Source organism: Felis catus, chromosome C1 (assembly GCF_018350175.1).
Source record: "Felis catus isolate Fca126 chromosome C1, F.catus_Fca126_mat1.0, whole genome shotgun sequence".
Classification (NCBI taxonomy): Eukaryota; Metazoa; Chordata; class Mammalia; order Carnivora; family Felidae; genus Felis; species Felis catus.
In genome coordinates this window covers 80,250,844-80,268,182 of record NC_058375.1, presented here as the reverse complement: position 1 = coordinate 80,268,182, position 17,339 = coordinate 80,250,844, and the positions used below count along the sequence as shown (strand labels likewise).

General features: G+C 36.4%; 1 protein-coding gene across 6 annotated transcripts in view; it reads right to left on the bottom strand.

The window, feature by feature from the left end:
• Positions 1-17,339, bottom strand: part of ABCD3 (ATP binding cassette subfamily D member 3) — a 167,289-nt gene that overhangs the window by 17,878 nt on the left and 132,072 nt on the right. For all 6 annotated transcript variants that reach the window (XM_045036227.1, XM_045036226.1, XM_045036230.1 and 3 more), the window contains 12 exons: positions 14,871-14,940; positions 13,445-13,542; positions 12,977-13,100; positions 12,386-12,442; positions 10,296-10,438; positions 6,169-6,238; positions 4,040-4,109; positions 3,853-3,950; positions 3,649-3,740; positions 1,976-2,067; positions 1,819-1,894; positions 1,629-1,692 (listed from right to left, as the gene is read on the bottom strand). In XM_045036227.1, the coding sequence (XP_044892162.1) occupies positions 1,629-1,692; positions 1,819-1,894; positions 1,976-2,067; positions 3,649-3,740; positions 3,853-3,950; positions 4,040-4,109; positions 6,169-6,238; positions 10,296-10,438; positions 12,386-12,442; positions 12,977-13,100; positions 13,445-13,542; positions 14,871-14,940 (1,054 nt within the window). The remainder of the gene's footprint in view (positions 1-1,628; positions 1,693-1,818; positions 1,895-1,975; positions 2,068-3,648; positions 3,741-3,852; positions 3,951-4,039; positions 4,110-6,168; positions 6,239-10,295; positions 10,439-12,385; positions 12,443-12,976; positions 13,101-13,444; positions 13,543-14,870; positions 14,941-17,339) is intronic.

Genomic DNA, 17,339 nt, shown 5'->3' with positions numbered 1-17,339 from the left:
TATGGTAATATATAACACTCATTGTCAAATAAGTTCAAAGTACTTTGCATAGCTAACATTTTTCATTTTTATAGTTCCTTAAAAAGAAAGTGGGGATGTACTTAAAAAATATACATTACTAAGAGGAACAAAATCGAAGACTTGCTGAAGATTATAACAATTGCAAAACAAATCCAGTAATGATACTTATTTTATCAACTCTCAGACATTTCTTTTTTATTATTATTTTAATGTTTATTTATTTTTGAGAGGGAGAGAGAGAGAAAGTGAAGGGCGGGGAGGGGCAGAGAGAGGGAGACACAGAATCTGAAGCAGGTTCCAGGCTCTGAGCTGACAGCTCAGAGCCCAACACAGGGCTTGAACTCACGAACCATGAGATCATGACCTGAGCCGCAGTCAGACACTTAACCGACTGAGCCACCCAGGGGCCCCAACTATCAGATATTTCTAAAGTGAAAGTAGTTGAAAAGACGCTCCACATAAAACAAATTATAGAAGGCCACTCATGTAGGCATGTGGAGAAGAATTCTAGAGCTGTGCTGTCCAATATGGTAGCCACGAGGTCAGTCACGTGTAGCTATTTAAGATCTAACTTATTGGGGCGCCTGGGTGGCTCAGTCGGTTGGGCGGCCGACTTCGGCTCAGGTCATGATCTCGCGGTCCGTGAGTTCGAGCCCCGCGTCGGGCTCTGTGCTGACAGCTCAGAGCCTGGAGCCTGTTTCAGATTCTGTGTCTCCCTCTCTCTGACCCTCCCCCATTCATGCTCTGTCTCTCTCTATCTCAAAAATAAATAAAAGTTAAAAAAAAAGTTAAAAAAAGAAAAAAAAGATCTAACTTATTAAAATTAAATTTTAAGTGTGGCTACTATATTGGACAAAGCAAACATGGCACATTTCCATCACTGCAGACGGTTCAATGGGACAGTGTTGTTCTAGAGAAATGATATCTAGACCTGGGGAGACAGCCTCCATGATAGGAATTTGTTACTAATCAACAAGATTTTCAGATCTAAACTATTCATAAAGTCGTAACAGACATATAACCTAATAGTTATAGTTCCTCAGGTCTGGGAATGTCTTATAAATCACAAAACTACACATCTTTGCTTCTTCTTTTTAATGGCATCTGCTATATCCCCATTTGATTAACAGACCACACTGACTCAGCAGCACTATTCACTTGGCATGAGATGTTACTGCAGTGCTACTGTGCTGCTCTTCCATGTTTTCAGTTATAACAAATTCTGTATTTTGTTTGTATAGGTATAGACCCTCCTGCACGGTCAAAACAATACCAAACCATATTTTTTTTTAACTTAGAATAAAATTATATTGCATGCTTAAATATTCATTCCTCACCGGAGATTACAAGTAACTATACCTTCTATCGCTTTCTTGAGACAGACTTCATTTGCAAAAGATTTTTTCATAGTAATATAGGAAACTTTAAAGTTCTGACAATTAAGAAAAATAGATTTCTAAGTGTTTCAAAGACTTACTTTTTAAAACAATTTTGCGGATTCAGAGACTAAGACAAGCCTTACAGTTATTTTAAATATTCAGAAAACAGTTTTCCATTTCACATTCTGAATCTGATCTAAGCTTTTATACAATCATTTAAAAACTTACTTCAAAATTAAGGTCTCGAATCAAGATATCTCCATTTGGCGTTGCTAAAGGAACATGATCAAATCTACAGAGGAAATTGATAAAAAAAATTAAAATTTTACATTAAATACTAAGCAAATGCAGCTGAAAGAGAAAGGCTATTATGCAGTTAGCAAATGTTTTTGGTGCTAAAGAACTTTTCAATACATACTTTATAATGTTATCAGCATTGAAGATCTCTCCAGCACCAGGTATCAAGGGAATGACTTCTGTTCCTTCTTCAATACCTTAAGTGGAAAATAAGTATTAAAGCACCACATTATGTCAGCCAAATTTTAAACTATATGGCCCAGTGCATTCATATTTACCCCTTTCCTGTTGTGAGACCATGGTGCGTTCATATTTGCCTTGATTTAAATCCTTTAGTACTTGCATTAATTCTGTAATCCGAGCAGTAAAACTAAAAAAAAAAACACACACAAAAAAGTCCTAATGAAAACTCCAAAGGCCATCATATCTCTATTATTTTTGTTATTTATTTGAGATGTAACGACATATGACATTGTGTAAGTTCAAAACTTATTCAAACTGAACTCAAGTTTCCAAAATTATAATTTAGTTTAAATGAACCTAAAAGAAGTCGTCTTATCATCAGAAAGTATGAGCGCTAATAGTGTATGCATGCTTTATTATGTTTCAGTAGGACAACAGGAACAGGATAAGGGAAGAGGTTTCATAGGATCCCCACCTCAACACATAGTTACTTCTTTTAACAGGTGAGACAAGAAAAGTTGTATGCCACTAGAATTTTAAGGAAGTTTCTAGTAGACACTAGACTAGTAGACTAAGGACTAGTACTAGTGCATTCCTTAGACATAGGAAGTATGGACCGAGTTCCTGCTAGAATGAGCTACAATGCCAAGTATAGTTAGCTTCTCCGTCTGAGGAAGGCATTTATTACAAGTATGCCAAAATGCCTGCTACCTTCCTATAAACATGGACAAATACGGAAGATTCCTCTCTTTCCTACTTCAAAAGGGAGAAAAAATGAAGTGTTAATATTAGCTGGAAATCACTGTGGCAATAGAGAGAAATCAAAGCTAACGCCAAGACATTGAGGAAATAAAAATAACATGATGGTCAAAGAGAAAGCAATCTGCATCAAAGAATCAAAAGAGTGAAAATCAAGCAGAAACCTTCCAAAGGAACAGAAGCACCCCATCTACCATGAACCCATAAAGACATGAGAAAAGTTATTAACAAGCAGGAAGAGTGTCCGCATTCTCAAGAGAAACAGACTCCTCATAGCAGTAGACAATCTCCTCTATCTTGCAATGAAGCCCTAAACTGCCATAGAAGATAAGGAAGAAGAAAGAAGAAACATGCGGATGGGTCACAGGTCTGGGAAGGATCCGATGTGATCCAATTTCTTCAGAAGTACTTTTGACATGATGGTGTTTTTTATACCATACCAAGTCCTTTATATTAGAGCTTAAAATACTGAAATATTTAATTCCATTTTATGGTCTAAGAACAATTTCACCTAACAGTATGACCATATTTACAACTGCAGCCACAGACACCACGAAGTGACTTTTTACTTTTTACCCATTAAAATCAACTTCATCTGTGTTTATCCTTTGCTAGGTTGCCAGTAACAAGACCTATGGGGAAAAAAAGTACAGAGGAGGACAAAAAAGTTCAAATGCGAAAATTCTCTTCATTAACTTAACTTTCTGTAAATTAAGAAAAGACTGCCATGACTTAACATTTCCCAACTTATCGAATACTAGTGTCTGTAGAGCAGACAGCTTGAGAACCACTAACCTGGTTGAAGGCTCAAAACAGCTGTCTTAAGCAAACATGAAAAGTTTACTATCAGAGAAAAATCTTCTCTAAAGGTCCTAAATCAGCTTCCAGGAGTAGGAAACGGGACTTCAGTTGCCCCTTATCTTAACCTCAACTGGGCACAATCATTAAGTATTACACAGTTTTAAAACTTCTCTGCAACTGTTTGTTCATCATTACTAATCTTACTTACCCGGCCAATCTCGTCATCTCACGGCCAGCCAAAACTATCCGACCCAGAGCTTGAGACATTCGCAAAAGCATTCTTCCACTTTGGTAGTAATCCTTAAAAAGAAATAAATATTGGTTTTCACTTATGTTTCTAAGACTAAAAATCAGCTTTTGTTTTTATATTGAAATTTTCCATTTATTATGACAACGGTTACTAATACTTTACCTCTAGAAGTTCTGAATGTGTACTCTTGACATGTCGAGGATGAGACAAATCTAGGAAAGGACGACTGACAACCAGGTAACCGACGACAGTGGCAAGATCTGACACAAAACAGTTAGGATTGAAACATTAGTAACACTTCACTTTTTCCACAAATCTCATTCCACTATCCATTTTAAAGCATACTTACATTTGGCAATTATGCTATCAATGAAGCCCATAGAAAACCGAAACAAAATGAAATTATGTAGGTGCTCCACCTGGCAGAAGCAAAAACAAAAACATACATATTTTGTACGTATATAAAAATATGAATCTACCCTAAAAATAAAAAAAATTATAAGATTTATTCCATGAATATTTAGAGTGCCTACGATCTCTGATTACACTGTACATCACATTTTCTTGAGCACAGTGCTGATCACAGAGTAAATGCCACACAAATACTCTATGAAACCATTTTTATGCAAACAGAATGGAAATCACATATAAATGATAATGTGGTATTATTTGCACATAATATTGTATTCAGAATATGGTCAGATACATATATGCTGAAAATGATCAATAACTAAAACAACAACAACAAAACAGAAGGATGCGCTAATTTAGGTAAAACACTAGCTGCTTAGATTGGCACTCAGTGCTTTGCTTTAGTTGGAGACATCTGGTCTATGCTTTCTCTAAGAATCATATTACACTCTATCTGAACCAAGTGCTAATGTAATCAATGCTGCGCAGCCCTAGTCTGTAGCTTTAATCTCAGTTAAATGCAGTACCTTAAAATAACAAATCTAAAAATGTTTTGTATTCTGCCTTTTTATCAGATTATTCAAGGCCCTGCATGATCTGGCACTGGGCTCTATCCTAAATTTAATCTAAGCTGCTCCTCCTCTGAGTTCCAGAAATACTGGTTCCTCAAACATGTTCCTGTCTTAAGGCTTTCCTTCTGTTGTTCTCTTGGCCAGGAATACCATCTTCCTTGATATTTCTATTCTGTGACTAACTTGCTCACTCCATGCACGTCAGGGTGGCTTACTCTTACTACCTCTTGTGAAAGTACAATGACTGGAACGTTTATTCACCAAATGCCATGTGTTATATGCTATGCTCAATGCTGGAGATACAACAGTGAATAAAACAGACAAGGTTCCTGAGCTCATGGAGTTTACATCCTCATGAAAGAGACAAACTAGAAAACAAATAAGATAAATATAAATTGCAATATATGCTTTTAAAGAAACAGATCGTTAAATCGGGAAGGCCATTTCACATAGACTAACCAGAGAAGGCAAGGGCACAATAAGCTGTTAACTTTGGGGCTAAAATCTAAGGATAAGAATAAGCAAGCCATGTAAAGAGTGAGCTGGTGAACAGCAGCAGTTCCCTGGAAAATTACCCTAAATGCATTTTATCAGTAAGCACTATCAAAGTTCAGTCACGTTAAATATAAGCAAGGCAAAAATCCAATTTCTGAAATAAGGAATTTAAAAGGAGTTTCCTTAACCTTTTTAAATCACTTCAAATATACACTTAATTTCACAAACTTCCACTTAAATGTAAGCTCCTTACAGGCAGGATTTTGTATGTCACGTCCACAATATTACCAGCACCTAGAACAAGCATGGGCACCTAGATGGCATTCAGTATCTTTTAAATGAATAAAATTCCTTGAATTCAAATTTTCCAAATGGCAAGAAAAGAACTGATGTATGTACAGTTTTCACAAGAAACAATGTTTGGAACCCTAAATCAAGGATCAACCAACCATATGGCCCAAAGTACAAATGCAGCCTGCCACGTATTTTTGTAAATAAAGTATTATTGGAACACAGTCACACCCACTGATTTACAGAGTGTAGAGTTACTTCTGAAGGGCAGAGCTGAATAGGTACAACACAGACCATACGGTCTAAGAAGCCTACGCTACAGATCTACTATCTTGTCTTTTACAGAAACAGTTTGCCGACCCCTATTCTAAATAATAATCATCATAATAATACTTCAAGAATGCTACAGAAACCAAAGAATTTATCTCTAAATAAGACGCCTGTGCATCTCTAAAAATACACTGACAATTATTTTAATAAATAAATAATGTTTGTAACAGGAGGCTTAATACACTAATAGGATAGTTTTTATTCTTATATTTTTTATGAAAATACAGCATAAAAATATTTCATAGCTGTTTAAAAATGAATAGCTTAAGGATTAAAGATATATACCCATAGATTAAAGATATATACCTAAAGATACAGATAATCACGGGCCAAAAATAATCTTTCCATAAGTACACGAGCCTCAAGCATGTTATCTTACCAGTTTTCGGAAGACTGAGTGGATTGTCTGCTTTTCTCTCTTATTTCCATTGTAAAAGGCAATTTCTTCACTATTAAAGAAAATAATTTAGTAATTAATTTTAATATTATCTATGCCTGAAAAACAACTGAAATAGAGTATTTGATGACTGAATATTTTATTGATATGGACATTTAGGGGGCGCCTGGGTGGCTCAGCAGGTTAAGCATATGACTTTGGCTCAGGTCATGATCTCCTCACGGTTTGTGGGTTCGAGACCCACATTGGGCTCTATGCTCATGGCTCAGAGCCTGGAGCCTGCTTCAGATTCTGTAGCTCCCTCTCTCTAGCCCTTCCCCACTCATGCTCTGTCTCTGTCTCTCAAATATAAATAAACATTAAAAAAAAACTTCAGTGGACACTTAAGACTATAGGCTTAATGGGTGTGTCTTGCCACAGTTCTGTGCTGGAGATCCTGCTCCAAGCTCAGCTGACCAGAGAGCACAGGAACACACACACCTAACCGGATCACAGACTGAACTGCAGCCATATGTTGCATATGCCACCTGTAGCCTGGTTGGAAAAGATGTGCCGGGTGAGTCCTCAGAAATTTAATTAATTTCTTTAATAAAAAATAAGAAGGAAGCTGCTATGATATATAGGAAAGCAGGGCTGGGACAGCCATTATAGATGACAAATGGAGTATAGACCCTACATGCAGGAGGGAGAGGATAAATAACAGGTAGAAGAAGCTACTGAGCGATGCCATGACATGCAGCCTTTGAAAGACTGAAAAGCAAACCAACTCCAAATGATTTCACAGTGCCAGCTTCCAGGAGGCCCAGCTGAACAGTCATTCTTATTCTGGGAACCCCACCATTTCCTCACAACAACTCTCCTTTTCTTGAGCTGGACTGAATGGGTCCATAAGGGCCACAAGAATATTGACTAGAAGAAAAAGGGCATTCTTACGGATGAAGAAAGGTTCAGTGCAGTTAAGAAAATCTGTTATCATACAGCTAGCAAGTCAAGCAGGTAAGATTGTAAACCATATCTGACCCTCAAGTCTAGTCTTCCCATACATCAGTATGATGTAAACATTCCCAGAAAAGTAGCTCTTACAGCAGAGAAAAGTAAAGATTTAAATAGGAGTCTAGAGGGCAGAGTTGAAAAGCCTTCAATAAACACCCAATATTTCCTTAAAGTCTCTTTTTCCCTTAAAAATTTATTGGGGCGCCTGGGTGGCGCAGTCGGTTAAGCGTCCGACTTCACCCAGGTCACGATCTCGCGGTCCGTGAGTTCGAGCCCCGCGTCAGGCTCTGGGCTGATGGCTCGGAGCCTGGAGCCTGTTTCCGATTCTGTGTCTCCCTCTCTCTCTGCCCCTCCCCCGTTCATGCTCTGTCTCTCTCTGTCCCAAAAATAAATAAAAAACATTGAAAAAAAAAATTTATGTGAATTGCATATTCTACTCCAAAATGTACCTGCATTTTTCCCATTATAAAAACAAGGTAAGCTCTTGCCTCAGCCCCTTCAAGTAAAATTAACTTTGTATAAAAATGAATCACGTTTGACCTGTGTTTCACCATTTCCTTGACACAATCATATCGAGCCCCAGGGTATCAGAGTTCCAGTTTAAAAACAATTCTATACCTATAATTAGTTTCTCGCTTCCTTCTACCTCCTCTGCACATTTAAGCCCATGGAGGAAGATAAAGAGAACATTCCACTGAGTCATTTTAGCCCCAATCTAAAACCTGAAAGGGCAAAAACATCCTAGAATACTATGGCTGGGCATCTACCATTAATTCTCTTCCACATCCTTCTTCCTAAGAGAACTCCAATTTTCTTAGTTATCTATCTACAAGGAATGAGTTCCATTTGGTCTCAGGCAATCACTTTACTGTGACTGCTTCAGACATGGGTAAGTGATAATTCTGGTCAATGAGAGGTGAAACAAAGTCAGCCATGGGACTTCCGGGAAAGTTTTCCTGCTCTCGTGAAGAGATGGCCTGATTTCTGGACTTTTTACAGGGGAGGAGTGCTGGTGACATCTGGAACTGCTTCGCCATCTTGTAATCACAAGAAAACTTAGGCTGAGGAAAAGAGAAACGTACAAAGGAGGGCTGAGCCAAGAGAACATAAAAGAAGCCAGAGCCCTGATCATGCTGTGCCTGGAACAGGCATCTTATGAGTTCTTATGTCAAGTAGTAAATGTCCTTATTGTTACAGCCACCTGAAATCAGGGTTTTCTGTTTCTTGTAAAAGAAAGCATTCTAGCTGATACCATCTTCCATTCACTTGGTAAATCACCTCTCTACTCAACCAATCATCTATTCCTCAGCCTCCCTAGAGCACAAAATTCTATTTAACATTGGTACCATTTTAGCAATGCAAGGAAATAAAGGAAGAGGGAATTATTAAAAGAGTAATATTTTAAAAATATTTTTTTTTTAATTTTTTTTTCAACGTTTTTTATTTATTTTTGGGACAGAGAGAGACAGAGCATGAACGGGGGAGGGGCAGAGAGAGAGGGAGACACAGAATCGGAAACAGGCTCCAGGCTCCGAGCCATCAGCCCAGAGCCTGACGCGGGGCTCGAACTCACGGACCGCGAGATCGTGACCTGGCTGAAGTCCGACGCTTAACCGACTGCGCCACCCAGGCGCCCCTAAAAATATTTTTTAAGTTTATTTATTTTGAGAGAGAGAGAGAGAGAGAGAGAGAGAGAAAGCAGAGGAGGGGCAGAGAAAGAGAGGGACAAAGAGAGAATCCCAAGCAGGCTCCACACTGTCAGCGCAGAGCCTGACCAGGGCTCAAGCCCACGAACCGTGAGATCATAACCTGAACTGAAGTCAAGAGTCAGACGCTTAACCAACTGAGCCACCCAGGTGCCCCTGTAAAAAGTATTCTGAATAAGTCTGTAAATGCTTATGGGGTACTAAATAAAGATCAGGATTCTCAAAATGAGGTAAGGTTGACAGATTAATATATACATACATTAATACATGAGAAAATTTACTGAGTACAAACTACATATCAAAACCTGTGCTGGAAGCTTTGTATATATTTCATATTTAATCCTCACAACAGCCCTATATTATCTATCATAAACAAGAAAAGTGAAGCTATAACTAACTTGCCGAAAGTTGTGTAATATATAACTGGTAAATGGAGGAGGCAGATTTTGAAACTAGTCAGGCTGGCTCCAAAGCCTAATACTTTTTCTTCCTATTTTGGAAACTATCTGGAAAATAGGAAAATAGAGACAGATGCAGGAAGACTGAATTACTAAGAATTCCAAACAGTCTCAAAAGTATTTGTGGATAAGCTGAGATAGAATTTTCCTTGAAGAAGTATTGTAAGTAAATCAGAATTTGAATTATATTTTGAGCATGTTTAAAGTGAAATGAACAGAAAATTAGTCAATAAAAGATATGAAGAGGTGAACCAAGGATACTACACAGTTAAGAAAAAGAATTAGAAATGTGGAAGATTACTCTTGTATAAAACTGATTATCTTTCATAATGTATATTTTCAAAAGAGGGAAATTCACAAACACAATTTTAGTAACACTGTCTACCACACTTTTTGGAATTAACTTACATGACATCAATATTCATAAAAACACATTTTTAATACCGCTAAATTCCTTCATTTTTTTTTTTTTTTTTTTAATTTTTTTTTTTTTTTTTCAACGTTTATTTATTTTTGGGACAGAGAGAGACACAGCATGAATGGGGGAGGGTCAGAGAGAGGGAGACACAGAATCGGAAACAGGCTCCAGGCTCTGAGCCATCAGCCCAGAGCCTGACGCGGGGCTCGAACTCACGGACCGCGAGATCGTGACCTGGCTGAAATCGGACGCTTAACCGACTGCGCCACCCAGGCGCCCCTAAATTCCTTCATTTTTTAATGATTATTATTATTTTTTAATGTTTATTTTTGAGAGAGAGAGCGGGAGCAGAGGAAGGGCAGAAAGAGAGGGGGACAGAGATCTAAAGCAGCCTCTGTGCTGACAGCACAGAGCCTGATGTGGGACTCGAACTCACGAACCATGAGATCATGACCTGAGCCAAAGTCGGACGCTTAACTGACTGGGTCACCCAGGTGCCCCACAGCTAAATTCCTTTAATACATTGCTCCTTACCTGTTGGTGATGAGCCGGGAATTAACGTATCTATACTCTCCCTCATACTTTTGCTCAGTTATTGTCATCTTACCAACGGGTCTTCTAAGTCGAGTTAGGAATAGCCCGGAAACAATCAAGTAGGCCATCATACTTGCTGGGCCCTATTATTATTGGAAGAGAGAATATACAAAGTTTAAGGATATCATAATACATTCACCGGATGCAACATGTACAATTTCTATAATTAGCTCCAGTGGCTTTGAGAAAAACTGCTCTTTTGGTTAATTTTTTCCCCTTAACTCTTTTTTGAGAAAGGACACACTGGGCATTTCATCCTTTTAACTACTCATCAACTCTTCCTCCAACACTGTACGCTCTCCTGAATTTGTTCACCCAAAAATTCCTAATTGCAGTCTACACTCTTCCTATAGCATCTAAAACTCTTCTGATGAAACTCTTCCTGATATTCCCTTAAGATTCCACAGAAAGTCTCAGACCTCTTTTTTTTTGCCTTCTCCTGGAATGTTAATATTCCCTGAGGTTTCTTCCTTAGATCTCTTCTCCCAAATTTTTATCTCTACCCCCATCACTCTTAAGAATCCAAGATAATATCTCCAAGTAAGTACCATACACTTAACACCTCACTACTCTGTAGGGCCTCAAGCAAAGTCCCCCAAGCCAGCTCTAATTGCCCTTCCCTCTACATCTTGCCTGTAGCTGCCACAGCTTGTAACTTGGTGAGTCACCACATCACCCACTGACCAACCCAAGGGAGAAGCTTTAAGCTCACATCTCCAAGTTCATCACAGGTACTCCCTCACTCCCACCTATATCGTATGTTCTGCCATGCTGAAAAAACAACTTCCTGAACACGCCATTCAATGAAGTTGTTCTTATGCCTGGCAAACCTGACATATCTAATGGATACCTACTCATCCTCCTCAGAGCAGCTCAAATATCACCTCCAATTCTTCCGGACACTAAAGATTTTATTCAAACTTCTGTTACTGAACTTAGCACTCGACCTTATAATAATCTGAATATCTATTCTTTTATTAGATTGTAAACCTTCTTCAGCAAGAACTGGGTCTTATTCATCTTTTTATCCTTACCACCTAACACAAGATGTGTGGACTATAATGTGTATTCAATATTTTTTTTAATTAAATATGATTGATTCAATGCAGTTCAACAATTACTGCAAGAATGGGCAAAGGAAAGAACTAAAACATAGTTTCTACCTTTGAGAATCAGAATTGGATAACAGGGATACATGGAAAGATTATTTAAGTATAAAAATGTACTAAGTACCATAAAAATATTGGAGCACACAGATGAGAGGCATTAGGCCTATTCACTTGCTTATAGTAAAAACAAACTAGAAGAATGATTAAACTTGGATCACAGGGTAGCAAAAAGTAAGGTAGATAAGAGAATTCAAATAAAAAACTACTTTCCCAGTATTCTGGAAAAAAAGCTAAATCCACTATAGAAATCATATATTCTCAACTACAAAATGTGTACACATACACGTGCACATATATATACAATGGCCACATTATTACATGGTTGTGTGATAAATATGTAACAATAATGTATTAAATGCCTAAAGTAATACTTCAATGAGAATACTCAGAGAAAATCTAAAGGTCATTCTTACCAACACGAGTATCAGAAAGACAGGGTAATAAGGCTCATGAGATAGTCAACCATTTACATTTTTATAAAATTATATATGATGTAATAAACAGTTATAGCCACTCTAAAGGTATTTCTGACATTTTAACATTCAAGTTTCATATTAAAATGGCTGCCACCAAATCTCTTCTTATTTAGCCATTACTTTACAACAGTAAGTACATGTATGTCATTGTTAAAGCACTTCCGGTTATAAATGCCACAGAAACTTTCCAAGTATCTGCCTTAAGGAAAATTAAAACACCAAATTAGAATACTTTCTAAGTCTCTAGTACAGTATGAGTTTATAAACTAGACTTTATTAGGTACATGTCATAAAAGCACATTCTTTGAGATATATAAAAACTCCTACAAACACTCCAGCTATTTACAACACCATATTAGAGCAATTTAAAAGAGATTAAACTCACCTGAGCTCCTATTGCACTTGTTAACTTGAAGATATACAAAACTATGTCTAAAAATGGCTGTAACGTAAATATTAGAAGGTAAGGAATTAAAAAGAACTGGAATGCATAGATATATAGCTAACACAACAAATATAAAATACTATTCAACATTTAACACATACTTGTCAACACGCAGAGTTCCCACTATATATAATGTACTATAACAGTATATAGATCAACAAATACATAAAAGAAACAGTTCTTAAAAACTTAAAATAGAGACAGCATGACCAATGTCTACTGACCATCAAGTGGGAAAAACATGTATCACCTTCCAACAACTAAGGAAGCTCTACTGTGATAATTAACCATGAGTAACTCAGTAGTTTCTCAATGTAGTGTAAAGACACTGAATACAAGGACCTAAGATGGAACCCCAAACCTAGTACCACCTTTTCTGGTTTCTATATATCTGCACCTATAAAACAAAAGGCTCTTTCTACTTGTAATATTGTTTAATTCTATTACTTTATCAAAACATCCATGTGTTGAAATAATTGAATGAACCTATAATTTTCTGATAGTTTAAAAAAAGAAAATAAAGAAACTTACCTTACTAAGATTTGAATACAGATCAACTACACTGTTACAAAACTTTTCTACATCTTGTGTAAGCAGCTGGTCTGGATTGGCTATTCTGTTGTCCAGATTTCCCATTTTATAATATGTGAAAGCTCTATAATAGCAGTAAAAAAATGACATTAAAACAAACAATCACATTTTACCACATAGTGTAAATTCATAGAAACAGAAAAGTCCAGAGCTGGAAGAGTCCCTAAAGATTGTCCTAACTGATTTTAGAAACAAGGAAGAACATCCAGAGAAGGATGACTTGTCGATTAACGGAAAGGCCCGTAGGAGAGTCTAAATTACTGAGGGCTTTCCCTGTATGCTTCTGGGTCCAAGAGCAATTCCCTTGAAAAACATATTCAATACAAAGGAAAAACCTCTATATCTCAATATCATAAGCATTTCTATTCGATTTAAGCATTTTTAATACAAAAATAGGTTATCACTTACTGGAGATACTCCTCATAGAGGTATTTAGTTAGTCTTACGCGGAAGCACAGTTTGAGCTCATTTAACCCAAACTTCAAGAAGTTATTAACCAGAGAGATCTGAAACAAACAGATATTACTGGTTTCACTACATTTCTACTTATAAAATGACAATTTATTTCTCTTTCATTGGGTATGTCCCTAAATCCTATGATTTTTATTACCAACAGTCCAAACTGATGTACTTCAGTTCTGTTTTACTTAGAGTTTACAAAGATACAAAGACAATATGCTAAACCAAATGCAATTGGCTATACTATCGTGATATATTATTAAAACCTAACTTGACACTCAATTTTAGAATATGTTAGTATCATCAATTATGAGAAGCACCTTGCTACTTTTTTTGTAAACAAACAAAAAGCCTAATCTGTCACCTTTGTATCCAATGTAAAGGAGTCCTAACATTTGCGTTTATATTTTGTTTCCTACTACAAGCACTGACAACCCTAGACAATGAAATTCTATTTTCATTTGCATTTGTTAAAAAAAAGTACTCTAAGTTTCACACCAACTAATACCATTTCCAGAGTATTTCTAGAGTCATCTTTATTTCTTTTCCATCATTATATTAAAATTAATAAATTAATTCTTCCACAGTTCCAAACTCATTTACATGAACATTTTCTCAAGAAAACACTGGCCGCCTACTGAATCTCAATCTTTTACTGATATCTATACTACTTATCTCAATTTTTTAAAGGTCTAAAAGCCATGTATGTATATTCCTCAAGCTTTATTAAATCTCTGACATATTTTTTGATTAACTGGATTTTACAATCAAGTTTTTTTCACTGATATATTTATATTAAAATTTTTATAGTGACAATAAAGAACCAAGCTAAGAAAATCACTTATGATTTAAACCAAACACTGACCTTTATTTTTAATAAATAGATAATAAATTCCCATTTTAAACAAACAAACAAACAAATAAATAAATAAATAAATCCAATTTAACTTAAACTACATCAGTGGTTCAAGTTACTATAAATGGCCTAAAGCAATGGTTCTCAACCAGGGTGATTTTGCCACCGTGCCTACCCCCACCCCAGCCTCCATGGAACATATGGCAATGTCCTAGAGACATACTTGGTCATCAAAACTGGGGGAGGGGCACTACTACCATCAAGTGCAATGCTACTAAACATCAGAGATACCCTGGCCTAAAGGTTAAAAAAAAAAAAAATACACATCAATCCAATTTATTTTTCTATCTAGGATAAAGGTTTACATTGAAAGATTCTGCTGTAAGTTACAAAACTAAACTCGGAATAGGAACTTAGTACCATAAATCTTTAAAGTTAAGAAGTACAAACAAATCTTTGAAGATTTTAATAAGATACAAATTTGTCCATATGTAAAGATTTTTAAAGAATTACACTTACGAGAGGCATGACAGCGATGAAGTTGAATAAGTATCTCTTGAAATCTTTCCTGCTACGACCAATGATACCACTGCAAACCACCACATGCAATGCATTAGTTGCAAAAGAAGCAATATTTCACACTAAAAACCCTGTAAAGCTCTAAAATTACTCTTGGAAATTTTTATTGACTCAAAAGAATCAATAAGAAAAAAAGCTGCTGAAAAACATTTTCTTGCAAAAACATGTTTCTAACTTTTGAAATTTAATCATTTTACATAGGCTGCCTGCAAATCCCTCTATAAATGGCAAAATCAAATACGAATAATTTCCTTAGTTCTTTCCTCAGTAAAAATGGCAATTTAAAAAAAGGCTTAAACTGCCACAAAAGGAGCTTAGATGGCAAAACAATTAACTTTATAGAGTCAGGAATGGGTTATTATGGATGAAATTAGCTAGTATTTCTTTGTTTTTAAATATTTTAATACCATGATTCTCATTTGTATGAACTAATTGCAGAGACAGACTAATGACAGATCAGCAAACTCACTGCAAAAGGTCAAGAGTAAATATTTTAAGCTTTCGTGGGCAGGAAGGTCTCTGTTCCAACTAGTCAATTCTGCAGTTGCAGAAGCAAGAACAGCCAAGAATGAGACTGGCTGTGTCCTAATAAAATTTTCCAAAGCAGATGGCAGTGGGATTTGTCCTGTGGAGGCTTGTTTGCTGACCCCAGGACTAAATGATAAGTCAGAAAGTAGATTAGTGGGGTTCCTCAGAGCCTCAGGATGGTTTTGCAGAGGCTTCAGAAGTGTTAACACACTTAAACTAAACCAACTCTTCTTTTATGTTCATTTGTTTTACATAGTTATCTGTTCTAAAAATATCCATTAAGAACTTATTCAAAATAAGGGTTCCACTACTTTTTTGAAAACTATCATATAAGTAAAGGATCTCTGAGTACCTTATGTCTGTGATCTACTAAAATGATAGAACTTCTTTGGTCACACATTCTTTTCTCAAATAGCATTTATTAATATTCAAATATAAGTAAAATATATTTTGAAAAACAATGCACTAAATGATTTAACCTAGCTCCACGGGGACCTGGGTACTCAGTCGGTTAAGCATCTGACTCTTGATTTTGGCTTAGGTCATGATCTCAGTTTGTGGAATCAAGCCCAGAGTTGGGTTCCATGCTGACAGCACAGGGTCTGCTTGGGATTCTCTCTCTCTCTGTGCCCCTCCTCTGCTCTTTCAAAATAACTGAAAAAACAGAACAAAACAAAACCTAGCTCCACACCACAAAAAAATGATATGGTAATAATTTTATTTTTATGAGGGAATAGGTGAATAATGCCATGTAATGTTAACTGGTCTTTTAGAGCAAAAAAGTTGTATGGTCAAATAAATTTGGAAAATCTGGGCTAAACAAAGCTAGCAAGTGTCTTTACAAAAGGTCTTCTCAAAGCTCTTACAGTATGACGTGTTGCACTGAAACTCTTTTGAGACAGTTCTATAGCGTGTAGCATCTCCTCTGTCATACACAGACAGGACATACTTAGGGAAATGCTCCTTTAGACTGATAAAAAATTAATAGTCCAAATTTGATAGAAGTGCTAAACAATTTGTTTTTTAATTTTATGTTGAACTAGAAAAAGCTAAAATAGAATCATATAAAAATGTTTGTAGAAACAAGAAAACTAAAGGGGCGTCTGGGTGGCTTAGTCAGTTAAGCGTCCGACTTCAGCTCAGGTCATGATCTGACCGTTCGTGAGTTCGAGCCCTGCGTCGGGCTCCGTGCTGACAGCTCTGAGCCTGGAGCCTGTTTTGTGTCTCCCTCTCTCTCAGCTCCTCCCCCACTCATGCTCTGTCTCTCTCTCTCTCAAAAATAAACATTAAAAAAATTTTTTAAAAGAATATTAAAAACAAGAAGCAATTAAGACAGTACAAAAAGTTTAGAGGTTTAAGTTAAAATGACTTGAACCAAACTTTACATAAAACCAAAGTGCTTTAGCTTTAGCCCAAGCTGTGAAACACACAAGATTATAAAACTTGGTAAAGCACATGCTATCATTCAGCAATGGTTTACCATTGGAGTAGCAGCTATAAATTTAAAAAATGGTTTCTTGAATAAAGCCTTATTTCTGCTTATTATTCCGCTGCAAAGGAAAAATAATAATAAAGAATAATTTTACAGTTTATTTACATCATTATTACTTCCAAAACATTTAAGCCTTTTATAAATGATGATTTGGTGATTTTAAAATGCTGCCTATAGCCTGGGTGAAAATAAAATATATCGTTATGATTCCACTATAGCAGCAACAAGGTATGAAGGATTCTCCTTCAAATCATGGAATTACCAGTCTCTACCTTAAAGAAGGAGTCTGTCCTGTTAAAATGTGCCCATACTCCAAAGCTTTTAGCCACTGCTAACAAATAAACATGTAAGGGATATTAAAATGTACATTACGGACCATCATGAGTCTT